Consider the following 26772-nt stretch of genomic DNA (forward strand, 5'->3'; position numbering starts at 1 on the left):
GACGTTTGTTTGACGCGTCACGCACACAACGCGACGTGACGTCGAACGACAGGGCGGGGCCAATTGTGGGCGAGTTTGTCACGTGACCCCTCGCGAGCGTCCTTAAACCAGTGGCGCGAGCCTTTCTGCACACGAAGCATTTCCTTTGTTAACTTTTGCACCTTTTAACGGTAAGCTGACAATTACGTGGCTCGATTTAAATCATATTTACAGCACTATTCAGTGGCTGGTTGTCACGTTTCCGCTCGTTAGCAGACCGTAGTCTTGCTAGACGGCCTAAAGTTGCTTTAAATTGACGCTGCCTTTGCTAGGATACCATGCTGCCGACATTTAGTTGGTTTTGTTCTCCGTTTTAAATCTGCAGTGTCACTTTCACGGCGGATTTAAGGACTGCAAGATGAGTTTCCGTGCCAAAGTGAGACATGGCCGAGCTAAGAACAACGAGAACGCAAAAGTGGGCGTCAAGGTGAGGAAAAAAAGCTAGACATTCTGGGGTTGTTTTATATGGGGGGTGCAGAAGCTGTTAAAGCAGGTGTCAAACTCATTTTTATCGCGGGCTGCGTTGTAGTCATAGCTTCTTTCGGAGGGCCATTATGACTGTTAACCCAAATAAATTTATGAACACCTCATTATGTACAGTAAAAGCTACAAAACAAACTGACAAATAACTTGTTTTCAAATCAGACGAGTAAAAACTGGTCAAATATAAAAAAAAATAGATTAAAAGTGAAGACAATTTGCAATTCTAGTAATGACATGAATTTGATGCACAATTTGTCTATGCGGGCCACATAAAATGATGTGGTGGGCCGTAGCTGGCCCCCGGGTCTTGTGTTTGACACCTGTGTGTTAAAGAGTGCATTTGAGGGCAACATATTGGCGTTTAAAAGGATTCCTGATATCTGCAAATCTGTTGAATTTTCTCTTGAGTGATTAAAATCAGTAGTCGGTAAGTACAAATCTTATTGGTAACACCTGTACTTATTTCAGATGAGTACTGTCCCTAATGGCTGGTGTAAGTCAATCAAGAACTGTCTATTTGAATATGTGTATATATATATGTGTGTGTATATATGTATATGTATATATATATATATATGTGTGTGTGTGTGTGTGTGTATATATTAGGTGTGTAACGATTCATCGATACACATCGATTAATCAATATAATGCTCTACGATTTATTGGCATCGATGCTAAACGTAAACATCGATTTATATCGCCGTGTTTGACCTCGGACATTAGACGCGACTTTATTTTGAAATCCAGTTCATTGTTGCTTGCTTCCTCTTTCCGGGAGCAGTGCGCGGCGTTGTGTTGTGAGCAGAGCAGGCACGTGAAAGGGCAGTCGACAACTAGTACGCGGCTCCTGGGCTGCTGCTATGGCTAGTGTCCAAAAAGACGAGGAAATTTGCTCCCCTTTAGGCTTCAAGTCATTCGTTTGGAAGCACTTTGGATTCCAAAGAAAAGATGGCTCAACGGACAAGACACGTGCAGTTTGTAAATCCTGCCATGCGGTGATCAAATATTCAGGGACCACAAATCTCGCCGCACATTTAAAGAAAAAACACGACATCGAAGTTCAGTGTTAAAATAAGCATATCGGCAAATATCGTATCGTAGTTCTTTGTATCGATATTATATCGTATCGTGACAAAACCCGCGATTTACACCCCTAGCGTGTATGTATATGCGTGTATGTATATATGCGTGTATGTATGTGTGTGTATATGTATATGCGTGTGTACGTGTGTGTGTGCGTGTGTGTGTGCGCGTGTGTGTGTACGTATGTACGTGTGTGTGTATGCGTGCGCGTACGTGTGTGTACGTGTGTGCGTGCGCGTACGTGTGTGTGTGTGTGTACGACGTGCGTACGTACGTGTGCGTACGTGCGTGTGTACGTGTACGTGCGCGCGCGCGTACGCGTGCGCGTACGGGCGCGTTCGCGCGTACGTGTGCGGGCGTGCGTGTGCGCGCGTACGTGCGCGTACGTGTGCGCGCGTGCGTGTGCGCGCGTACGTGCGCGTGCGCGTGCGCGTGCGCGCGCGTACGTGTGTGTACAAAAGGCGCACTTTCGTTTTTTGAGAAAATTAAAGGCTTTTATGTGCGACTTATGGTCGTGAAAACACGGTAACAATAATGTGAGTACAGTCGAGTACATGGTTAAACAGCAGAATAAAGTACAACCAAACTCACTGTCTTGCTTACGTGACTTTTTTGTTTACCGTAAGTCATGGCATGCAAGCGCCCTATAATGCGGTGCGCCCCATGTTTGGATTAAATACAAAATAGACCCCGCAATTGTGCGCGCCTTTTAACCCGTAGCGCCTTATGGTGCAGATAATACGCTATGTTAAATAACCAACTTAAAGGTTGGCATGTTTGGCCTCAAAACAAACATTCATTGGCTTTTTTCAATCATTGGACTTAAAATAAAAAACTCTTAGGAAGGTAATAGCCAATTTTCTAAATAACTTTGTAATTTACTTTCACCCCAATTGGAATAGGTTTAAAATGACAGTTTGTATCAATTAACTAGTCATCTTTGTCATATTTCACCTGACATTGCTCTTTCAGAGCTTTTTCTCGCAAGCGCCTGAGTCCTCGAGTTCTTCCAGGACAAAGTTGCAAGTCCTCCAGCCCTTGTCAGTCAACAGTGATTTGGGAAAGTCGACTCAGGTGACTGTTTTTTCTTTTTCTAGTAAATTAGTTTGAAGTTGTTGGTTTTTTTTTTCATTTAAGACAAAAAGTGAATTTGGGCGTTTCTGTGGTTCCAGGCGGGAAAGGGTGCCATCCCCAAACGCAAACAGTGGCTTGACCAGCAAAGCAGAGGTTTGAAAAGGGTGAAGGTGGAAGTGAAGTCAACACAGACTGAAGAGGTTTCTGCTTTGAACGATGATGCCTACGAGCTTATGATCAAAGGCAAGATGACATTTTTTCTGCTAATATTTCCTCTACTTGAGCTAACTCTTTGTTGTTTTTGTAGAAACGCCTCCTCCTGCTTACTGGAAGGAAATGGCAGAAGAGCGTCGCAAGGCTTTGTTTGATGTTCTACAGGAGAATGAGAAGGTGAGTTAAAGTGCTAATGTTTAGTTGGCCAGTGGAGCCGAGGAACTATTACATGCACACTTATGGGGGAATAATTCAGTTTCAGGGTGGGATTATTTACCTACTTTTTACACCCCCCCCCCCCCATATACATATACATGTTGTATATGTATTTTTCTTTTTAATTAATGCCTTTTTCTTTTTTGTAAACGCAAGCCAGCGCTTGAATGACACTTAAGGAAGTCCATTTTTCATAAATCAAGTTGAGGCCGACTTGCCCATTCCCGCCCGCATTTTTTAATCAACCGCTTTGAAAACCAACCAGCTGCACAAAGACATTGAGGCCAAAGATGAGCAAATTGCTCAGCTGAAGAGCAACAATGAGGAGCTTCGCGAGCTGGCCGATCACGTCCAGTACATGGCCGACATGATTGAGGTATGCGCTCGACGCGATATGATGCGCTCTGCTGAATGTTCATGAGTGCTTCCTTGTCAGGGTCGCAACTAAAGCCGCTAGTTTCTGTTCAGAGGCTGACTGGCAAGGGACCAGACAACCTGGAGGAACTGAAGGGCCTTGCACTGAATGAAGAACAAGGGCAACGTGATGTGGCAGAAGATGAAGATGATGGTAAGGAACATGAAGATTACAGTCATATTGAGGCAGAGGAACAAACTTCAGATGATGTGAATGAAGAGCAGCAGCAGCATTAACTCTACCCAAGGTATATGAGAGGCATGTCCAAAATGGCTCCAAATAAAGTATTTCTTTTCTCCAATTGAAATGAATTTTAAAACTGTTGAAAGTCCGTAGGAGTGGCGTCCTCCAAGAGCAAATCACTACTTTTTTTTTTTTTTTTTTTCATTTGCTGGGGGGCACTTGAATGTTTTGATGTACATGCTGTATTTTAAAATAAATGTTTTACACACCGTCTAATGTCATGTTCTACACATCTGCAAAGGTCAAGTTTTTGACAGTGGTTTGGACTGTTTGCTGCGGTCGTATGGTGGCAATTTGACATGACACTGATACTTGCACGCTAGCATGTTGTGTTTGAGCAATTGTTTTCCAAATATGAAAATGAGCAAAAACCGGGCTCAATTCAGAGTGGTGTGGTGTTTTGTTCAAGATGTCTGTTGTTGAGCAAGGAAAACGAAGATGTGGAGTAATAGTTGGTTCTTTATTTGCACGATCTTGGGTTGTCTCATGGCAGTCAGTACACGATGCACGTCAACAAATGAAAAACAACCAGGTCAGACTCCAGATCAGAAGGTTTTATACTTTCCGCAAGCAGGAATATGGGAGGGAAAAAGAAGGGAAAACGTATGGTCATAAAAATGTCTTATCTACTGAATGTATCAATGTGTCAAGACGTTAATGAGCTCTGCCTTGTGTAATGGAAAAGTTTCCAAGCTGTATCAGTGTCCTGATTGAATAACTGTGCATAAATTAATCAGAGTATTTAGACATCGCTGTTGCTCCCTCTTCAGTGGTTAAAAATATAGCGACTAATTTGAATATTTTCCGACCCACTTATCGCATAGCAGTAAGGTTGACATTTGCGTGAAACTGCCGACGCCACAGGCAGAAGACTGCACGTTTTCTGCCTCATTGGGAGCCTATTTTCCCTCAACCTGATCTATTTTTGTTTTCTCACGCAGTATGATCCCATTTCAACAGACGATAATAGCATGACAAAATGACAGAGAAGGCATAAACTCTGCCCTCTTTTCGTAGTGTGGAAGCGAGCAATTTCCATCAGCACGTAAGAGTGCACGTTCTTTCGGCAAAAAAGTCCCTTAACCCCGGGGGAAATCATTTCTTAAACATAGATTAGATTGCTTATTATCGAAAGTCATGGGATCACAAATGTCCATTATGAGGATAAAACCGTCGTAGCTGTGCGTATGTAATGTTCCTCATGTCAAATGTAATGTTCCACATCTAGTACCATCTTGTGCTCAAATCGTGAACTGCAGTTAATATGCATTTTCTCATGATCACCAAATTCACCAGTCATTTTTAATTCTGGTACTTGTGTTTACGTTAAAGACAGACGCTATGAAAAAAAACTACTTTAGAATTAAACAAGTAAAGCAGTTTGTTGGCATGAATAATTTGTATACATTTTATAATCAACGGAATTTTGTAGTATTTTTCTGCTTTGAAGTTAATTAAAACAGCTGTTGCAGTTCAATTTTTCTTTAATTAGTTTGACAAAAGCCATGATGATGCGAAAATGCTATACGTGTGTGTGTGTGTGGGGGGGGGTGTTAAGGTGAGTGGGCGCGTGACACAAAATGTGATGTCAAGAGGTTGCACAGTTCTAATGGTCAGGTTGCCAATATGTTTAAAGACTTGTAGAAGGACATTATGGGAGGGTCAAAGGTTGGGGGTCAGTGCAAGGGTGCGTCTAGGTTGGTGGGCGTGTCCTGGTGCTGAGCCTCTGCGTCGGGAACATTCATCTGCTCGCCGCCGTCCATTTCCGACGGACTCATGTTCTGAAACAGGAAATGGATTTGGAGATTCTCTAATGTCATTGCTCTTTTTTTCAGGATTTTCTTTTTTTAATATATACCTTCCATGTTCCCACTTTCTCCTCATATGACTTGAATGAGGGAGCGTTCCTGGGAATAGAAATTCCGGAATTCGTAAGAAGGTGATATGTTTGATGTCAAAGAAAATCACATGCACATTTATTACAACAATATAGCAGAGTAAAATAAACACTGCATTTGAAAAAATGCACTTCAAACTTGGAATTTTTATGGAAAGAAATTGATATTTTGTACCATTAGTTATTTATTAAGAAAAATTATGACATTTTGGTAAAATAAACCCTGCTAATTGTAACTGTTTCTGTTGAAATTATTTTCTAAAAACAACTTTAAAAACTAGTTACTGCTTAAAATATAATATATAATATAGCAGATACAGTACGTTTGTATATCCTCAACAATTTGTCCCAGTAGTTAAAAAAAAGTTACCGTTTTTTTCCGTGTATAGTGCGCCCTCATGTATAATACGCACCCTAAAAATGGCATGCTGATGCTGGAAAAAAGCTTGTACCCATGTATAATACGCACCCAATTTTTATGAATTCTTTTTAAAAAAAAATTTTCTTTTTTAAGTCCCAATGATCGTCACACACACAGGGAGGCAATGGGTCCCATTTTTATAGTCTTTGGTATGGTCTTAACTAGGCTGGATGTAATATTTTTTGTTGGCGTTGATTTCTCCGACTGCCCGTAAACGCACCACCGCGCTCCGTGCGCGCACGGGAAAGAGGCGGCTCTGTATGGGAGAGACGTTGAAGAGGAATAAAAACACCCTTGGAAACCAAAACTTGCCCCTCGTCGTGACTCGGAGCTGCAACAAATGTTTCGGATTTGTGTAGGGTACATTGTGACAGACAGCAAACGAGCAGGTGATCGAGCAAGCCTTGTCTGATACGAGAGCATTGCGGTCGCATGGAGCGTGTTTGAAGTGAACAGCAGAGAAGAAAGGAACAAGGCAAAGTGTTGTGAAATAAAATGCACAGAACGGATGCGCAAGACACGTCAGCTATATAAAGAGCGAGAGTTGTTTTCTTCCTATTAGTTTCAATTCACAGTTTAATGAGCAGTTTCAATCAGCAAATAACAAAATGCGTATTACAGGTAATATTTTATTTCACAACACTTTGCCTTGTTCCTTTGGTCTCTGCTGTTCATCCTAAAACACAAAGGCGCTCTTTAAGCAATGCGACAGTGAGCGCCCGGCGCGCTGCACCAAATTAAGCTCCCTGCGCAGTGCGCACTGAGGTCCACTTAAATTTTAGAAAGTACATCAGGACTTTAAAAATATCTTCTAAATTTCAGCGACGGCTCTGTCACAATAATCGACCAGCGCGGTGCAGTTGGGCGGTCGGCGGCGCCCTACGGTTGAGCGTTCTCTCTCGCCCTCTCTCTCTCTCTCTCTCGCTCTCGCACACACGGGCACACACGCACACGCGCACACACGCAAACCGGATATTATACGGAGGCCGCCATTACAGATGCGCAAGTGACGTCAGCTATACTATAAAGAGCGAGAGTTCAGTTCTCTACCTAAATCCGTATTACAGGTAATATTTTATTTCACAACACTTTGCCTTGTTCCTTTCTTCTCTGCTGTTCACTTCAAACACGCTCCATGCGACCGCAATGCTCTCGTATCAGACAAGGCTTGCACGATCACCTGCTCGTTTGCTGTCTGTCACAATGTACCCTACACAAATCCGAAACATTTGTTGGGGCTCCGAGTCACGACGAGGGGCAAGTTTTGGTTTCCAAGGGTGTTTTTATTCCTCTTCAACGTCTCTCCCATACAGAGCCGCCTCTTTCCCGTGCGCGCACGGAGCGCGGTGGTGCGTTTATGGGCAGTCGGAGAAATCAACGCCAACAAAAAAAAATCACATCCAGCCTAGTTAAGAGCATACCAAAGACTATAAAAATGGGACCCATTGCCTCCCTGCGTGTGTGACGATCATTGGGACTTAAAAAAATAAAAAATAAAAAATAAAAATAAAAATAAAAAAATTAAAAAAAATTCTGTACCCATGTATAATGCGCACCCCAGATTTTAGGACAATAAATGAGTTAAATTTTGCGCACTATACACGGAAAAGAACGGTAAAACAGTGTGTACAACTTTCTACTTGACATGACAAATTCAAATGTAAAGTTTGATGCAACTTGGGAGAAAAACTTGCCTAAAATGTGCGGCGGACACAACGGCGACCTTCTTACCTCATGACAGGCATGCTAGCCGAGTGCTGCAAAGAGCGCTTGCTACTCAGCAGCGTTAAGAAGAAGAGGGGGTGGGAGTCAGTTAGAGGTCGTTTCAGAATAGCAGTCGGCACACGTGTACACACCCATCCCGCTATGACCCGTTAAACCTGATTGAGGGTGAGCTTGTTGATGTTGCTTTGTGTTTTGGGGGGCCCGGGGTTTTGTGTCCACCACGAAAAACACACACAACCCGTCAGGCGCTTGCACAAGGTTAAGGAGCCCGTCAATCTTGTTTGCAGTTTGCTAATAATCCACGAAGGAAGGATGACAGCGGAGAGGTTGGATTAGCATTCTCGCTTGGGAAGGGGATTTTGAGTGGGGCTGTGGGGGTCTCGAGGTTAGTGGGTCCCGACTGTCGGATTAAGCCGGAAACAATTAGCGAGAGTCCAGGAGCTTTGGTTTAATAAATGACAACCAATAGAGCCCACTGCGCTAATTAACAGACGTCGTGCCTCCATCAGCCACCGTCGCCTCAAGATGAGTAAAGAGTTTAGCAACCACAACCATCTCAGTTCATACATGCTTGTTATTAGTTAGTTGTTATTAGATGAGTTGCTTGTCCATTTAGGTTATGCCAGTCATATTTTGTTTCAAGGTCTCCTGCCACATGCAGTTGCGTGCGCTCATGGCTCACCTGACGTCATCCAGTTTACGGCTGATGGCCAGACTCATGTTGGAGAAGGCTGATGTGGCCTTCAGGCCAGCGTGTGACAGCGTCTCCGACGTCCTCCTGTACCTGAGAAGAGCAGCCAAAGGCTGGTCAGTCAGTGAGTTCGTTTGTTGGTGGGTGACCTTGCAGTCTAGTCCGGTTCAGCGGACCAAAGGAAAGAGGAAGTGCAGGACATACGCCGAAGAGGTGGTGACCTCCTGCCAGGTTCTGGTGAAGTTCTGCTTGAGCTCGCTGAGCGGCGTGACCCCCAGCTTCCTCTTGATGTCGGCCACCTGCCTCTCTTTCGCCGCCAGAACCTGAGACAGTGTCAGGATCTCGTCCTCCACCTGCAGGCGCAACCTCAGTTGGAACATTGCGAGACTCGAGCAGGAGCACCAAATGAGGACAGCACTAACCCTCAACAGCTCCACTTGTAGCTCCTGGCGTTCCTCCTCTGTCATGGTGGGCGGTGGGGCTTCCGCGCTCAATGCCGCGTCCTGACCCACCTCAGCTGCTTCCTGACCCACCTCGGCCGCTGGATCCAGATGCTGCTGCGAGCCTGAAAGGTCCGCAAATGCTCAATTGCTTTTGCTTGACAGTTTGGGTGGCCATCGGGTGGCGACGGAGGGCAGTCGTGGCGGTGAGTATCGACTAGCGTAATGGAAGCCGAGCGTTCCAGCACTCTGATAGCAATGGGAGCAGCAGCGCATCAATAATACAAAAAGTCGAAGGGCAAGCAGTACTCGTCCGTGTCGTCCCAGCCCGCCACCATCGCGTGCACGTGACCCGCCGCGTTCCTCTTCCACATTAGGGATGTCGTCCTTTGCACTCGTCAGAAAGCACTGCGAGGTTGTTGCGTGACCCCTACCACCCCCACCACCCGTCCTGGCGCTCCCCTTCATGCGTCACGTGAGACAAGCGAAAGCGTAGTCCGCCGTGTCCCAGATTACAGCCCGGCCGGCGTTTAATCCGGGCAGGGGGCTGTCTTGGGTTGGGGGCCGCGATGGACGCCCGAGGGGTTGCGGCGGGAATTGTGTGTGCTCATAATGAATGTGTGCATGTGTGTGTGTGAGAGGCGGCTTGAATAATAAGACAAGACCCTCCAGAAGAGCATCAGTGTAGGAGTCAAGATATTTTTTTTCGAAGATCCATTTTGTTATTATATATGTATGACTGTTAAAATGTTTTCTAAAAGCATCAAGACATTGCGTGTTTGTCTGTTCCGTTAAGTTTCGATCAGATCTTCCAAGGGGTCTAATGTATGTAAGTTTGTCTGTTCAGTAAAGTTTTGATCAGATCTTCCAAGGGTCGTCAAATGTATGTAAATTTGATTTATTTTCTACTCCGACTCTGACTCCGACTCCGATAATTGTCAATATTTGTACGCTGGTGAATGTTTATAAATAACATGCATCAGGTAACTGGGGGAAGGCTAAATAGTTTTACTTTATTTTAGTTTGATTCCAAAACAATTCACTGTTAAGAAAAAAACATGCAAAAGACACAAACTCATTACGTACATGGTTAATGCTTTTATGAAAACCAGACCCTGTTGCTTATGTCCCCTTCTACCAAATGAGAAGAAGTGTCCATTTGAGCGGCTTGATGGGTCGCAGTATCAAATCAATTAGCGTAATTTTTGCTGCATAGCGTATCACATGATGGCCTCTGAAAACCAAAATCACGGGGTGGCGAAGGCCCACCGTGCCAAACTCTTTCCTATGAAAAGTGGCTGCGGGGTCCCTGAACAAGCGCAGAGATATCTTTGCTCACATGAAAAACCTGCTAAATTGGTCAAATATGATGACATCTCAGGTGCTGCTGCCTTGTGAATGTATGCTGATGCAAATCAATTCACAAGCAATCCACCACCCTGTTAATGATCGATCGCATACAAAGGATGCTAAGAGAAGAAAAACAATACCGGCCAGCGTCTCCAGGCTGAGGCTGGATGGGAAATCTGTTGCCATGACAACAAAGCGCCTATAAAAGGATTAATGTACACCTTCGTTGTTGCGTTCGCCTACAAATAGAAGGTAGCTCATTAAATTGTCCGCTTGCGAGGCTACAAAACAGATGGATTGCAGCATCATTTACACTTAGCTACAAACATTTAGCTGCAAAAAGACCTAAGAATTTCTGTTGGAAGTGGTGTTAGACCTCTGAAGGTCCATTCTGAACTATGATCCAGAAAAAGGTCAGAACAGTTAATCATTATTATGAACATTTTGCGCCTTTTACAGCACTTAATCTGAGGTTTGATTTGTTCTATTTAAAACTGACAGCACATGGTACTAACAAAATGCTCAACATAAAGTGTACTCGCGCATAATCTACTCAACACTTTGTGTGCTGAAACGCAAACTATTCATTATGCATAGCACTGTAAGGTAAGGCAACTTTATTTCTGTTATGTGTATGACAAAATACATTTGGCATGCTTGTGCCACTTGACTTCCTGCTTTTATTTACTGACATGCGCACTCGACACTGTTTGGCCTCTCAAAGATTATATACCCGGTCGAGAAAAACACATTTAAAATAGAAGTATGTTATAAACACGCTGTACACGTGGCGTTTAAAACCATTATTGGAGCTCTTTTTTTTTTTTTTGTGGTTAATTGGGCCAAGAGAGTTCTTCGTTCACACACGGACACGTCCACTTCCGCGTTAAATTTTCTTGTCATTTAAAATCCACAAATGAACATCTTATTCACTTTGGGGCGTCAACGTAAAATTGGGGAGCAAAGCAAGTTGGTTCGCTTGCCTGAAGCTGAAGTTTCGTTCTTTCTCGTTTTTTAAACTCGACAGCAACCCAAAGCATGAGCGAGACATTGAAAAGAAATTGATTACCTTTCTCGTTGTTGTCCATAAATGCGTCTTGGCGTGGATGCTATGGTGTGTGTGTGTGTGTGTGTATGGTGCTCTTAGATCCAATCACGGACACAGGTGGCTTTTTCTGTGTTGAAACTGAAGTTCTTTTTCTTCGTCATCTTCTCTTCCTGGTCTCTGCCTTCTTGCCTCTGACTGGGTGCCATTCATGTCGTGGGGGCGGATAGCTCTTACGTCATCACGTACAAGTGTAAACAGAGGTGAGCACGTGGGTGTCAAAGCAACGCCGCTAACACCACGCATGCGCAATAAACAACGCATTTCGGTTGAAGTCTTTCTGTCAAAAATAACGGCGGAATTCTTTATTGAAGCATTTACTGGTGACCAGGTGATGAATGTAACATCAAATGTACACGATGCCAAATTGACGCGTATTCCGTACATTTAAATACATGGGTTCATGCTTTGTGTATTGGAACATTCCGAAAGGCACCTAAAAACACAAATTCACTATATTAGGGATATAAAATATAAATTATAAAACCAACTTTATTGATATTAAAAAATAATAATAAATAAATGTCACTGGCTGACAATAACGTTTATTAAAAGTAGTAAATAAAATGATTCTGTGTAGGTGAAATATATTATTGTGGCGGATCTTTGGACCAGGCCTCTCACCCAGTGGGCCTGCATGACTGACCGACCTCTTTCCTACTAGGTTTCAAGAACCACTTCCTTGTCACACGTTACGCTTCTAAAATAATTTTAACACGCGCTGCATATTTTAATGGGAGTGGTAAGAGTGAGCCAACAGTGCAAGAACAAGATGCACCTGCAGGGCCGTCACTCAGCCACTACGCAAGTGTGACACATCCCCACATAGCCACCTCAATGTTAACTAAGGGCGGCTTATGCCCCCGTTGCTGTTCACACGCTGTCTGCAAAGCCCTTAATTGGACGCCAGTGAAACTTTACACCCGGCTATGCAAACAACTATCACAAATGCACAAAGCAGGTCACACACTTTCACAGAGAGGGAGGTTCTCATGAATGACCGCCTCTTGCCCAGCCTGTGCAAGTGCAAGGAAGCTGAAGTGGACATTCTGTACCGTTCACTGTAGAGGACAACAGCATTGTGGGACAGGTGCTTGCTGTACCTGTACTCTATTGTCTTGTTCACAGACTTCAATTAAGCTCAAACCACAAGAAAATAGTTTCTAGTTTCATAGGCCCTGCCTGAAAGGGTGGGGGTGGGGGGGTGGGGGGTGATGGACATGCCGTACAGTTCTGGGAACAAATATTCTAAACGTGAATGATGTGAAAAATCTCCTATCATAAGGTGCATTTATTATTACATTAAATATTTTATGTTATAATTTATTCTTGAGTGCCATGTAATGATTTAAACAATGGATTATTTTATACTATTGCAGTTGTATTTAAAATATTTGTACATGTATAAAAGTATTAACTCACAATAAACAAAAAAGTACTAAAATGCAACATAATTATAGCAGAATTATGTGGCATGTCATTGAGGATTTTATTGTTATCAGAATAATATAATCGTCTCCACACGGCAAACTTGTATTACGTCACGTGATCATACTACGACGTACAAGAGATTGAAAGGTCTTCAAAAAGTCAATTTCTATGCTTTGAGCAGAGCCTGAAAGCGTTAAGGAGATAACTAAATGAAAAAAGGCGAGCGCGAGGGACTGAGCGATATGAGAGGCATGCGGAAAATGGGTGCAGTCTTGCACACACAAAAGCCCCCATTGGCAAGCCACGGCACCCCAGCTCCCCCTCATCCAACCCCCCCCCCCCCGCTCCTCCTCCAGCACCAGTCGAGGTGCATTGTGGGGAGGAAAGTCGTTGCCATTCGACCTCTGCGGGGCCTGCGCGGACGCAGCCAGAACCCTGAAAATGCCAGTATGCCCCTAAAAGAGCGATTGTTTTCCGCATAACTGAAACACTCGTACCCGCCGGGCACCTCGCGACCGAAAGACGACGATCAACGACGGCGTGGGTGACAAGAGAGAAGACGGAAGGGGAAAAGGAGCATTTGCCGTGGCGGGGGGGATCCTGGTGAGACATTTGTCATTAGCGCAAGAAAATGTCCGGCGAGAGAAACCGCAGGTCGCTGGCGTTCCGAGGCGGTGGACTTGCCGGGCTAACGGGCTCCGCAGGCTGCGGCGGAGGGAACGGTAGCAGCTGGGAGGCCCCGGCCTGTCAGGACCGACATTTTAACGGCAACCGGCCGGACCAAGACGACGACGGGGACCTGGGGACGACGGGACCAACGCGGAAACGACTGGAGGGCGCCGGCTCGGTGAGCGACAGCACGGAGCCGGACGCGGAGGAGGAAGAGGACACGGAGGGGGCGGCCGGGAGCCGCAGTCGCAGCGACGCCGAAGGTGACGCAGTCGCCAACGGCTACAAGGAAGCGTGCACTAAAGACCTGACGGAGTCCGGGAGCGCCGAGGCGGGACCCAGGAAATGCGGCGTGGGGATGAGACCGCAGACGCTACTCCAGAAGCATTCGCTTTTCCACGCGTCGTGGCTCCACGAATTCCCATGGCTGCGCTTCTGCCAGCAGACGGGGCTCATGTCGTGCTGGTGGTGCCGCGACGCCGCCACCCGGAACGGCGACGAGCTCACCAAGGGTAGCAGGAGCTACAAGCGGGCCCTGCTCCTCCGACATCACCTGTCGGCCGAGCACGGCATGAATGACCCCAGCAAACAGGTAACTCGCACCCCACACTCCTGAACCGCTATCAAACCTTGACATGAAAGACACTTTCAAACCACCCAAACACATTTTATCGACTTTTAACACCACGTCTTATGGTTGACATATGAGTAACTTTATCAATCATTTGCAGTCGAGAACCAGCTTGTCGGAGATCCCCGCTGTCCGCTTTGAAGCTAATTAGTTTAGGAGCTAGTTTAGGGCTAAGCTAACTGGTAGCTTGTTGGCCGTGTAGCCGGAATGAGACGCTCGAGTCTGGAGGGAAATTCTCGATGCAAACGCTGAAAATCGTGCAAGTTAGCTGGCTATCGAGTACAACCGTGAGTTTTTGTGATTCCCTCAATGCTTCCTACTCGTGTTTGTTTTGGCAGTAAACAGCAGAAAAGTATTTGTTCAAGGCCAGTTGTAAGCAAAATATAGCCCGCGGGTCCATCAAAGCTCCTGGCTCAGCTCTTTAATCCGACCCTGGATCTGTTCATAAAGTGCAACCATAATGTAAAGTAGTTCATAAGTTCAAAGGAATCATTTGACATTTATATAATTTTACTAAAACATTTTAGATATGCACTTACCATTTTATTTATCGTTAACAATTTAATTGCATTTGACTATAAATAACTGATTAATATCTTACAAAAGCGTTTAATGACCTGGCTTCCTAAAAACTATTCAAATTGACCCTTAAGTACATTTGTTTGCACACCCCTGAAGCAGTTTCATTCAGTTGGTACTGTACATATGCCCCTTCCTTTTTCCTTGTTTTCCGTTGCCTTGGCATCTATCTTGATTACTATCGCGCCAGAGGTCACAGTGACAAGGGGAGCTGCATGCCGCCCCCCCCCCCGCCCTTTGTGCCTTCCTCTCAAGGCTCGTGCTCCCTGGTGACCTCTGTTGCTTTTACACAGCCTTCCCCCTCCTCCCCTTGGGGAGCTAAATTAGAGGTGTTGTGCCAGAACGACCCCCGGAAAATCCATACTGGACAAGAGCCAAAAAAAGAAAAAGGAGGGTTGAGAGCAGGGTGAAATAGATGTCCCTAATCCAGAGATGTCAAACGGTGAGCCACATCGCAGTCATGGTTTTAAGGTAAAAGTTTTGTTGCCAAAAATTGGTAACCCTGTACTAAAACAAAAAGGAAAATAATTCTGTGCGAGTGGTCTTCAAAGAATTAACTCATTACATGGTGCCGCGACATCGATGAAATCAAGGATAATTTTCTAATATTGTTTTTTGTTCTTGGCGGTCGTCCCTTTGAGGTGTATCTTGTGATTCAAGCTTGTTGAAATCTCCGCTCGAATATTTGAGGGCTACGTGACGGTAAAGAGTGGATGTGTGTGTGATTAAATAACCTTTTTTTTATGGTGCAGACATCTGCACGGCGTTCTCAGATGCCATAAAAGCAAGGAGTGTTAGGTCAACGTTGCGGACCATTCCAATCACGTGTCAAAGAGCGTTTGTGGCGCTGAGTGAGCTATCGCAACTGACTTGCGAGGCTCAGTTGGCTCGCAAGAGGATTGGACTGCCGCATTTAGTCTCTTTGCTTGCCACTGGCACTTGCTAATCGGAATGACTTAATGATCCACTAACTTGTACACGTGTCTAATTGGGAAGGAGAGCGCCGCCAGTGGATTAGGGCGCTCAATGCTTCTGATTCTCCCTGGCAACCAAATGTAGCCAAACCAAAATTTAGTCTGGCCTTCAGAGGGGCAAAAGACGTCGTCGCACCCTTGCGCTTCATGTGAGTTGTTGAAGCCCAGCCCCCGCGGTTGGGTCAAAGATCGGCTAGCTCAAGTGATCCCCATGGGCGGAAGATTGGGGGGTCATTTCACCCTTTGATTGTAGCTCTGACAAAGACAAGGCCACCCCCGTGTTTGCGGAGTGTTTGCGATTTGCCATCTCCCGTGGACGGGATGTTTATTGGGGGCTGCAAGTCAGTGGGACGGGACAAGCTGGGGACAGGGAGAATTCTTGTTAAATTAGCAACTCGCACACAGCTGTATTGTTCTGCTAACTGGGGACCGGCCGGTCGGGTTGACTTGAGTTGTGGGCAGGGGGTTGTGAGTTCTGGGTGGGGTTTTCAGGGGGGCTTTAATTTCTGCTGGTTTACTGTTCAAGGCGTGTCGTGTTTGGGACCGATCTGCCGTCCCTTGAGGGGGCAGAGCTCCACGGTTTGTTTAGGTTTGAGCTTTATTTGTGTCGTGGCCTGTTTTGATGCCTCGCTCAACCCGTCCGTCGTCAATTGTTGTCATCCGCCTGCCATCCCATTTGCGGTTGAGCTTTTCCTTCACGTGTCAGCGACTGTGGCTCTCCTTGCCCACATGCCAGCGTAGTACACATGCAAAAGGAAAGGAAAAAGAATGAGTTTACAAAAGACCCACAGTAAGTGGACAATGAGCCTCGGGGAGAACGTGGGGCATTGTGAAGCCCACTCAAATATGGGGTGGCCTTGTCGACTTTGGCGCTTGCTCGCGTTCCTTTGCCTAACGTGCCCCCCCCCACCCCCCAGCTCCACGTTTTCTCTCAAGGTCTGCCGACTATTAGCCATCTCTTATCTTGCCGTTGTAACTTTTCCTCCATTCTAAGCTTCCTTTCAGCCGTTATGGCGAGCGTGTTCCCATTCGCTCTCTGGCAATCCCTCACATCTCATCGCTCTCTCCCTCCAGCTGTGTGGCCGAGGATGTATGATAACACCCCCACCTCATCCCACCCGCTCCTCTCTCCTCTTAGTATGCCATCTCGTGTGCCCGGGCTGCTGCACGGACAGTGGGGGCTGGGTGGGGACCTCTGCGAAATGAATTTAATCGGCTGAAATCCCAGTTGTGTGTTCGTGTCTGTGTGTGTGTGTGCGCGCGCGCGTGTGTGCGCGCGCGCGCGTGTGTGCAGCTTGCTTTCTGTGTGTTGGCGAGGGTGGTGGGATGGGGGCAAAAATGCCAGAGGAATGTGAATTATTCTGGATTAGGACAACTGCTGTGCAATTTTGTTGCAAAAAATAAACTGTCAATGTAGGCGTCCTGTATATGTTTTCGGTGCGGTTTGTATGTACGATGAAGCTCATGGTGTTTGCGCGTGTGTGCGTTCGCGCGTGTGTGCGTTCGCGCGTGTGTTGTTTTGTGTACTCTCCCATCTTACTTGCCCGGTACCAGGTACTCTTTGGCTTGTGAGTAGGACGGGTGGGGGATAGTTCAGCTCTTCTGACAACTCCCCTCCCCGTCATCCGTCCTCCGCCAGGTCTCTCTTTGTTCCAGTGTGCAAAAAGTCCACCATGAGATTTGATTCATCTACTCCTCAAGCAAGCCAGAAGGTTTTCCAAACAATTCCATTCAACTTGGAAAGCGGGAGGTGCCGACGGCTCCCGGTCCAGGCAGCCCGTCCTTCCATTGTAGCAAGCTCATTTGTATCCCCACTCCCCTTTTGGAAGCCCGTCGGACCGGTTTGTCTACCTTGAGCAGGCGTGTCGGGAGCCCTCGGGGTGTTTGCCCACGCCAGAATGTTGAGTAAAGATGAGGCCAGCGCCAGGGAAATACTGTTCGATTGGTATAAACACACAACCCGTACACGGTGTGCTCAAATTCTCCAGCAAGCTTTCCTAGCCATTCGTCCCCTTAAACCAGTGCTTCTCAATTATTTTCTGTTACGCCCCCCCCTAGCAAGAAGAAAACTATTCGCGCCCCCCCTCCCCACCGTGACTATCCTAACTTGTCTTGTAAGTCGTAAAACGTTGCACTGTCGCAAACGTGACAGAAGTAACAATGAGAGCGCCACTGCCCCCTGCTGTAGTAAACGCGCAATTACACTTTATTCTAGTACTGCCAAAAAAAAAGCCTGTTCCCCAGGGTCACACGCGCCCCCCCAGGAATAGCACCGCGCCCCCCAAGGGGGGCGCGCCCCACTATTTGAGAAGCACTGCCTTAAACTTACATTTGTGTCTTCAGGGCAACAAAATAGAAGACTGCTCAAAGTATATGGAGAGCCTAAAAGGTGACTTTTTGCAAATGTGTCCAGCTTGATGCCGGTTGTTCCAGAAAAAGATTACATATTACATATATATGTACATACATGCCCTTCTTGTAAATGGACTGAATCAGAATAATATTGTGACTGACAACATTCAGAAACCTCAATCTACTAATTTAGCGCCTTCCATCACCTAACCGTGTGGTTTTGCTATGACCCAGGAGTCAGGAAGGCCATCGGACAACGCCAGCCCCTCCACCAACTCCTCGGAGGAGGACTACCACAACAAGCCCAATGAGAACTCCTACTGCTACCAACTGCTGCAGGAGCTGGACAAGCAGCGCAAGAGCGGCATCCTGTGCGACGTCAACATCGTGGTGTCGGGCCAGGTGTTCCGCGCCCACAAGAACATCCTGGTGGCGGGCAGCCGCTACTTCAAGACCCTCTACTGCCTGACTCAGAGCGAGGTGCAGGACCAGGCCACCGTCACGCACCTGGACGTGGCCGCCGTGCAGGGCTTCTCAGTCATCCTGGACTTCCTCTACTCGGGCAACCTGCTGCTCACCAGCCAGAACGCCATTGAGGTCATGTCGGTGGCCAGCTACCTGCAGATGACCGAGGTGGTGCAGTCGTGCCGGGCATTCATCAAGGACGCGCTCAACATCAGCATCAAGCAGGAGGCTCCCGACTCGGTGCTGGTGGACTACAACAAGCGGCAGACGCTGGCCAAGGAGGGCCAGCGGGGGCGCCCCGACCGTAAACCCAGCAACTTCTGGGCCACCACCATCCTCTCCAAGTTGTCCATCAAAGCCAGCGGCAACAGCCGGGCCAAGGAGGCGGCGGGGGAGCTCGACAATGGCGCCGCCCGGCTCAAGGAGGAGTCCACCGACGTGGAGGTGACGCCGGTCGGGGCCGGTCCCCCCGGCGCCCCCACGGGAGCCTGGACCCAACACCACCACGAAAACTCGTCCGACTCGGCCGACAACGAGGCCCACGCTCGGGTTTTCGTCTGGAACGAACCGGGCGCGGCCGCCACCATCAAACACGAGACCCCCGACGCTGCTGCTGGCAGCGGGCGCCGGAAAAAGCAGGCCACCACACGGCGCTTTGTCTACAACTTCCCGCCCGAACCCGAGGAGGGTTTTGACGAAGGCATGTTCATCCAGCCGTCCGCCTCCTACCCCCGAGAGGACTTCTCGGCGCTCTCGGAAAATGCCGGTATGACGCACATTTGCACTCTTCATGCATCCTCCCTCTGCCCAAATTAAAAAAAAAAAATTGCTGACATGTTGACGCCGTGCGACAAATAATTTCCTTTGAGGGGCTGAAATCAGAGGATTTGGACAGCTTGAAGTCAAACACCGGCTCCAAACGGTTAGGTTGATAATCGATTCGATTTTTCATTTTGACATCACCAATACAGATGCACGTCAAGCGCTCTAGAGCGGGCTGCCCGCGTGTGCGCGCGATGATCAAGCAGGCTCAATCTGGCGTGGTGTTCCCTCCTGATGATCCCCCGCTAATCGCTCTGGAGGTGGGCGGGAGGAGGGCACGGAGGCTTATCGCCACCTTAACGCCTACTTTGCGGCCGCTGCTTCGCCAACGCCGCACGAGTCCTCGCCGCGCACTCTTGGCTTTCCACAGTAAAATAAAATTTGTGTGATTCCATTTGGAAATCCTCTTTGTGTCCTTCCATGTTGATTCCACCCGCTGGGATCCTTGAATAACCTTTTAATCTACTTGCCGGCCTTTCGCCACTGTAAATCTCTCCTTCGGCCATTAAAGCGGCACTCCTCCACCGTGACAGAAGCGAGGGATGTGCTTTTTCCGACATTTGCTTCGCTTCCTAATGAAGAAACCGCTGTGGGGTGGGAGGTGGAGGGGTCGTCTCTTCTCCCTCAGGCCTCCCCTCTAAATGCATTGCAATGCTCTTAGTGCCTGTAGCTCCATCTAATGCGCTCCACAAGTGATGCCTTGTGGGGTTTGAGGGGTGTGGCGCTAATGGTTTGCGCCCAAGCGTGCGCTTATACATTGGCTGCGTCTTTTGCAGCATTGAAGAAAGAAAATGTGCACGCTGCAGATCATCCTTATCAGCAAAATGGATCGACTTCTCCCCCCCCAGTCCCATGGCCATGTCCGATTAGGTGCCGCACAGTGGCATGTTTTGTTGCACGCGTCACATGGCTTCCGCACAGAAAGCTGAGAGCAGCGTGCAATTGATTTTGGGGCAAGTTGGCCACGTTAATCAACCTCGCTTGCACTTTCACAATCAAGCGCTGAATGCACAAGTTTGCCAACGTGCTGCTATTCACGATCTGGACCTGTACAACTTAAGTCGAAGAAAATATCGTACAGCTAGTGAGACTATGTGTGAGCTACTCCAACAGCTGAACTTTAGAATCAAGCGTGACAGTTGTTTGATTTAGTCTGAGTTTGAATGTGATTGTTTTGTTCTGAGTATTGTTTAGTAAGAGGGTGTGCACACTTTTACAACTTACCTGTTTTACTCTATTGGGTTGTACAGGTTGAGATTACAGTGGCTGTAAATATTTTTGTAAATATTTTTGTAAATAAATTGGCTTTTTTTTTCTTTTTTATTAATACCTCCAACCTTGGTATTAGTGGGTGTGGCCACCTCTGCAGCCAGGCCCGTTTCTAAATATTGACCAAGGGTGCGTGGCGGCCATGTTCTTAGTGGGACGTAGGAACACAACATGGCGGAACCGGTTACACGCACTCGCAGGTGTGCCCCCCCCACCATCTACTTACATACAATAGGGCATATATATGTGCGTGGATGTGTGTGGAGTGGTTAGTTGTGTACACAAAAATGCCGCGCCCGTCTCCCCTCCGACAAACCTCCCACCTCTCCCTTCTAATGTTTTTTGTCTCCCTGTCATTGGTTCCCTCCCTCCTTTTATCCTAAACCCCGCCCTCCTTTTCCCAGAGCTGGCCAATCAGATCCAGTATAGCATCATCCAGCCTGGGGAGTCCTGGGAGAATGGTAAGCGGCCACAAGCATCCTCAAACATTTTCATCGAGGCCACCTTGCAATATCAACAAAACCACAAACGCACAATGTCGCAGATTTTTTCAGAGGAAATTGGTCATTCAACCACAGTGTTAACATTTATAAGCAGACACACCAACCAGCCTGTTTGTAAAATGTAGTACAAGTTGTTACAAAAGAAGAGGGTTGTAACAGAAAGAAAAATCTTCTAAAGAGTAATAATAGTTTTGTATTTTTTAATTTTCTTGTTTTGGTAAAGCAGCATTGAGGTGGGTTTTTCTTTGGGTGCAAATTTGAATGTTTTATTATCTATTAAATTTGCAAATGTGTTTCACTCAAATTAAGACTTGCCAATTCTGTCATGCTTAAGTTTATGCTTGTCATTTCAATTCAAATGATGAATAGAAGGTTGGGCTGAAAGCGTGACATCACTGTGACAACAATGTGGTTGTACGCAGTACAAGAAGTTTTTGTTGTACTTGTCTGTTAAATTGCTTCTCGGTGTCAGGCTCCCCAATTGTGTTGCAGGTGAACAAACAAACAAATGTATGCCCTCCCATTGCAAGTCAACTGAGTGGAGGTTAGGGTGGAAGCATGTCATCACCATGGCAACAGTGTGGTTGCATGCTAAGTGATTGCTAAATTAGGAAAAAGGTGCACCACCCCTTTGTTACTTGAAATGAGCACACTGGACAAGAAGTGTGCTTGCCCCAACACGCACACTCAGCACAGGTAGGCTAGGATTCAACTCTTCCCAAGCCTTCACTTCCTCCCCCCTTAGCAACCTGCCTTGTCGACTACACCGTTGTGAGTTCAAACAAAAGGCCGTGACTCTTCACTTCCCCCTGGCGTGCTCCGTTTTCAAGCGCCTTCACAATCAATAGGCGACTAATTTACGCTCAAAACCATCTGTCTGCACGAGCTCGTTATCATCCTCGGGTGGCAGGCGGGCGGGAGCGGGGAGAGCAGATGGCATGATCCTCTTGGTGCCTCTTGTCCAAGCGGGCACAATGTAGCTTGCTAGCTGCAGTTGGCCATGCAGAACCCTCGCAGTGTCAAAGTGCATCGCGGGGAACCAGCCAGCAACCATCTGGTGATCACTTCTGCCGAGTTGTGAACCCTCACGATGCCTTTTAAAAGTTGCCGTTTTGATTGACGGCCCTTGACGCAAGTAAGCAACACGCCAGTTCCCCGCTGACTTTTTCCCCTTTGCTACCAGGAGAGTCGTCGCTGCTCTCCATCAACAAGCTGAAGTGTCCGCACTGCAACTACATCGCCAAGCACCGGCGCACGCTCAAGAGGCACCTGGTCATCCACTCGGGCGTGCGCTCCTTCAGCTGCGACATCTGCGGCAAACTCTTCACCCGCCGCGAGCACGTCAAGAGACATTCCCTGGTAAGTACGCCCAAGTCGCCGGGAAGAATGCCGGCTTGCCACTGGCCATGGTGCAATTATTCACTTGACCTAGAATTCTAAATCAGCTAGTCCAAAAAGCAGAAAATTGAGAAAAATGTCCATGATGGTTTGGTAAAGTCAAAGCGAAGATTTGCAAATCTTTTTGACTGAACAAAAAAAAATTGCCTGCAGAATTCCTGAGATTATCGTTAAGGCTGGAATTCAGAGCAATTAGACAGTTGATCGAAACAATTTATTGTTCATTCAAATAATGAAATGATTGTTGCACCGACTGTATATTAAAGTAAGTCTGTTGCAGCCCAATGAAGGGCTCAATAATAATCTGTTGAATATTTTCTTATTAATGATTGAATGGCATCTGAAGAAATGTGAATTTCTGCCCCTTTATTTATTTAGTTACTTATTGTTTTAGTCTGTTTGTCAGAAAATCATAAAAAAAAAATGTGTTCAGTAGAAGTGGGTCTCTGATGAAACGCGTTTATGGAAGGTTACAGAAATTGGAAAAGTTGAGGCTGAAATTCTGAGAAAGGTTAATTGATTATCATGTTGTTGGAGATCAATATGAAAACTGATAATTGCTCCTTTATTTTGACCCGTTTCGTTAAAAGGCTAGAGGAGTTGGACATTTACATGTTGGTCCATCACCAAGTAGTTGTCAATTATTTGGCATTCAATTCATTTTGCTACCTCTATTTAAAAGGGTAGATTTCCAAGATGTTTGACAATTTTAAGTCAATGTCTCGAGATGATGAATCAATTGTCAACATAGTTGTCAATTCATTTCATGAAGAGGCGCAGTCCATTCCAAAGAAAGGCAGCGAAAGAAATTAGCTCTGTATTGTCGAACAAAAACTGGACTGACGGTGTCCGTCCCGTCCCATGCGCCCTGGCAGGTGCACAAGAAAGACAAGAAATACAAGTGCATGGTGTGCAAGAAGATCTTCATGCTGGCGGCCAGCGTGGGAATCCGCCACGGCTCACGGCGCTACGGCGTCTGCGTGGACTGCGCTGACTCGCACCAGGCCAGCCAGGAGGGCCTGGAGCCCATGGAGTTCCCCCGGGATGACGACTTTGAGGCCGACGACGCCGACGACCTGCTGGACGCCGACAACGACTCAGCCGACCACGAGCGAGCCGGCTGGGCCCGCCGGGGCGCCACCCCGCTGGAGGACAACAAAGAGTTCTAGCCTCGCCTCACCCAAATTATTTTTGCTTTGACTATGTAAGCTGGTAAACAATCAACTCCAAAAGTGCTCTCCAAAACCTTGCGGTTGCTTGATTATGCGAGTTTAACAAAAAAAAAAAAAGCTTTGGTAGCGTGGGATCCCCGCCATGTACAGATTTAATTATTATTGTAATTATTATTATTAATGCTCACAAAGAAAGATTATATAAAATCATCAAGTTGTTTTTTTGGGGTTGTATATTTCCTTTGAAATAGGCGGGGAGGGCTAGCTAGACCAATCATTGGAGACAAAATATGTTAATTATTTAATTTAAGAAGATTTTATGGTCTTATCACAGATCTAATTTTTATCATTATGTTTTTTTTTCCTTTTTCTAACTTGCTCCGTAGATGGCATTTAGTTGCGCTAAAATATTCTTTATTATTCAATTTTTCTTTCCTTTTTCCGTTTACCTGTGCAAGTCTTGGAACCAAAAAATCTGTTTGGTGACTTTAGCGTTCTCACAGCCATATTTGTGTTATATTAATTTGAAAGACAAAAAAAAAGAAAATGGCGCTGTGCTGACATCATGCCAAACAGAGCGCACACCAAGATGGAGCAGGAAAAACTACTGAATATACTTCAAAGAAAAGACACCTTTATTATTTCATTTTGTTCATTTAGAGTTTTAAGACAAATTATTTAAAAGTATAAGAAGTAAAGTGCGGGGGGGAGGGGGACCGTTATATCTAGCTTTATACCAATCGCCACGTCACGCTAACACTTTAAAAAAGCATTTGACCTTCACTTAAAGCTTGAATCATTTGATGTTTTTTTTACCCTTTTTTAAAAAAAATTTTTTCCAAATGACGACGTTTGGTGCTGTAATGCTTTGTCGCAGAATACTGGACCTACAAAACAAGCGAGGCTTTAATTTTCATGACGTCTGTCATCATGAAAAAAAAAAAAGCTTCAATTGTTCAACTGACGCTTCACCTCCTCTACAACACTATCGCCTCTTTCACGCAGAGACCCCGCCCAAAAACAAACCAACACCCGGCATTTGTCCGCTTTTGCCTTTCACACCAAACCCAGCAAAAACTGGCCTTTAAGTCTTAGCATAGTCGTCCTAAAACTCCAACAAGACCCGCCCCTTTTGTGCACAGATTAGAAAAGGGGGGGGGGGGGAAGAGTGAGGGTTAAAGTTAATAGACAATAGCAGCGCAGTATACATTTAAACAAATACTGGACCGACGATAAAGCTTTAATTTTTATCATTTTGCTTCCTTCCTACAACACCACCAGCTAGCCTCTCTCACACAAAAACAGACGCAGAGAATTTGAGTGTTGAACTCCACATTCCTGTCCCGCATTGCAGAATTCCGAACCCAAGCATGGCTTTACTGGTTATTGTCATTCCAAACATAAGCAACCCTGCAAAAATGGGCGAGAGGTGAGTGCGGACGAATTTGGCTCCCCTGGCCCGGCAAGGCGCTGGACCTCAAGTGTAGCTTGAATTCTTGACACCCAAAAACCCTCCCCCCTATCTTGACGCCGTATAAGACTTTGATACAACCTCCGAGGCGGGTAAATTGCCGGGCCGTGACAAAAAGAGGCGGAAAAATGCCGGTTTTCAAGGGGCTTCTGTGGACTATCAGGTAATCTTTGCCATTTTTTTAAAATTGTTGCTTTTATAAGGCAGTACATTTCTGTGTGAAATATGCGTTACGAGGACCTAAAGCGGATGTCTTTTTTTGTTTCTTTTTGGTACAGAGTTGTAAACGCCATTTATATCGCCGCATATATTTGGAATCAAGTAACGGTGACTGGACGTCCAAAGTTGTTTTGAAATGTTTAATTTGGTCTGCCAGGTAGTTTGTGTGGTTCCGCCAGACAAAAATGAGTGAAGCTCTATGGCGCCATCATAGACATGCACTTACTTTTGAAATTTTTTTTTCTCCCAAAAGCGGGTCTGAATGGAACTTTTCTTTTTTAGCGGTTTGTTATTTAATGTACGTATATCTATATCTAAGTATATTGACTCCTAAAATGCAATCAAGACTGTTAATTTCTATTTTGTCCAACCAAAATTGTTATTTCATCTTAATGTACGGGAGGGAGGAGCCGTGCGACATTCCCTTGGCCCCTCCCCTTAGTGATTGTCCCCTCCCACAACTTCAGCACATGTTTTTCGAATGGCACACGGGGGCGGTAGTATTTAGCAAAACGCAACTAAAAATATCAACGTATAGCCAGTGTGTGTTCATATGCAGTTTGTACCCCTCATCTTCCTCCTCGTGTCACTTTCAAAAATCACTGTGGGTGGGGCCTGTGATGTAATAGATACAATATGGAGAGTCTATGAGTAGAAATATATGGAAAATTTGATATTTAACTCCCTTCCGCTTTGCGCTGCTTGTCCTTGACTTCCTGTCTTTTTTTCATTTTTTTTTATTTGCACCATCCTACTGATTTTTTTCAATTATTTCTAATGCTGTATTTATGGACAATAAGCAAAACAAAAGTATGCCACCACACTACAGATTTTTGTTTCCCCACATACACACATCCATCCATCCATCCATCCATCCATCCATCCATCCATCCACTTCCCGGCTGTATTTGTTTTACACTAAAGATAAAAAAAAAAAGACAAAAGTTGTGTTTTTCAACTTATTTGCTCTCTGACAGCGATGCAAAACCCGGTGTCCTCCGAACACAAAATAAGCAAAATTCAGGTTACTCTTTTTATGTTTTTACTAGAACTTTTGAAAGATTGAACTTAACATTGTCCTGGTTTGTTGCTCTTCTCTCTGTTTTAAATCAAATTGTACTACTGTTCCTCTCTATATTACATTTTAAAAATAAAACTTTGATATTGCTGAAATTGTTGGGGGATTGTTTTTGTGTCTCAGACATTGTGAAAGAAAAAAACAAGCATTGTCTTAACCTTTGATGAAGGAGATGCATCCAAAGCGGCATTAATTCACTTTTGCATTATAAATTCAGAATATTTCAGCGAGTTTTAATTATTATTTTAATTCGTGTTTTGAGATGAGAGTCATTCCACACTTTAGTATTGCCAATCATGTTTTTTTCCCATAGACGACAACAAATATGGGCTTGAGTGTTGTAG

At 45.8% G+C, this 26772-nt stretch overlaps 3 protein-coding genes across 5 annotated transcripts; 2 read left to right on the forward strand and 1 right to left on the reverse strand.

Moving 5' to 3' along the window:
• Positions 1-18: 18 nt before the first annotated feature.
• gmnn (geminin DNA replication inhibitor) lies at positions 19-4824 on the forward strand. Its single transcript, XM_061266659.1, has 7 exons — positions 19-170; positions 365-466; positions 2578-2679; positions 2778-2922; positions 2987-3069; positions 3374-3484; positions 3577-4824. The coding sequence occupies exons 2-7, from the start codon at positions 398-400 to the stop codon at positions 3757-3759; spliced, it is 693 nt and encodes a 230-aa protein (XP_061122643.1). The 5' UTR covers positions 19-170; positions 365-397; the 3' UTR covers positions 3760-4824.
• tpd52 (tumor protein D52) lies at positions 4208-11567 on the reverse strand. Of its 3 annotated transcripts, XM_061266660.1 has the most exons (7): positions 11360-11567; positions 8923-9065; positions 8705-8853; positions 8492-8593; positions 7816-7857; positions 5625-5673; positions 4208-5547 (listed from the first exon to the last, which is right to left on the reverse strand). In XM_061266660.1, exons 1-7 carry the CDS (start codon positions 11376-11378, stop codon positions 5443-5445), a joined length of 609 nt encoding a protein of 202 aa, XP_061122644.1. In that variant the 5' UTR covers positions 11379-11567; the 3' UTR covers positions 4208-5442. The 3 variants fall into 3 exon arrangements, with proteins under 3 accessions (XP_061122644.1, XP_061122645.1, XP_061122646.1); XM_061266661.1 differs by lacking the exon at positions 7816-7857 and having other exon boundaries at positions 11360-11565; XM_061266662.1 differs by lacking the exons at positions 4208-5547; positions 5625-5673; positions 7816-7857 and having other exon boundaries at positions 8488-8593; positions 11360-11565.
• A 1623-nt stretch (positions 11568-13190) lies between these two features.
• On the forward strand, positions 13191-26523 carry zbtb10 (zinc finger and BTB domain containing 10). The gene is made up of 5 exons (XM_061267287.1): positions 13191-14087; positions 18266-19262; positions 20992-21048; positions 22274-22449; positions 23364-26523. The coding sequence occupies exons 1-5, from the start codon at positions 13458-13460 to the stop codon at positions 23655-23657; spliced, it is 2154 nt and encodes a 717-aa protein (XP_061123271.1). The 5' UTR covers positions 13191-13457; the 3' UTR covers positions 23658-26523.
• The last annotated feature ends 249 nt before the right edge of the window (positions 26524-26772 follow it).

Source organism: Syngnathus typhle, linkage group LG20, assembly GCF_033458585.1.
Source record: "Syngnathus typhle isolate RoL2023-S1 ecotype Sweden linkage group LG20, RoL_Styp_1.0, whole genome shotgun sequence".
NCBI classification, from domain to species: domain Eukaryota; kingdom Metazoa; phylum Chordata; class Actinopteri; order Syngnathiformes; family Syngnathidae; genus Syngnathus; species Syngnathus typhle.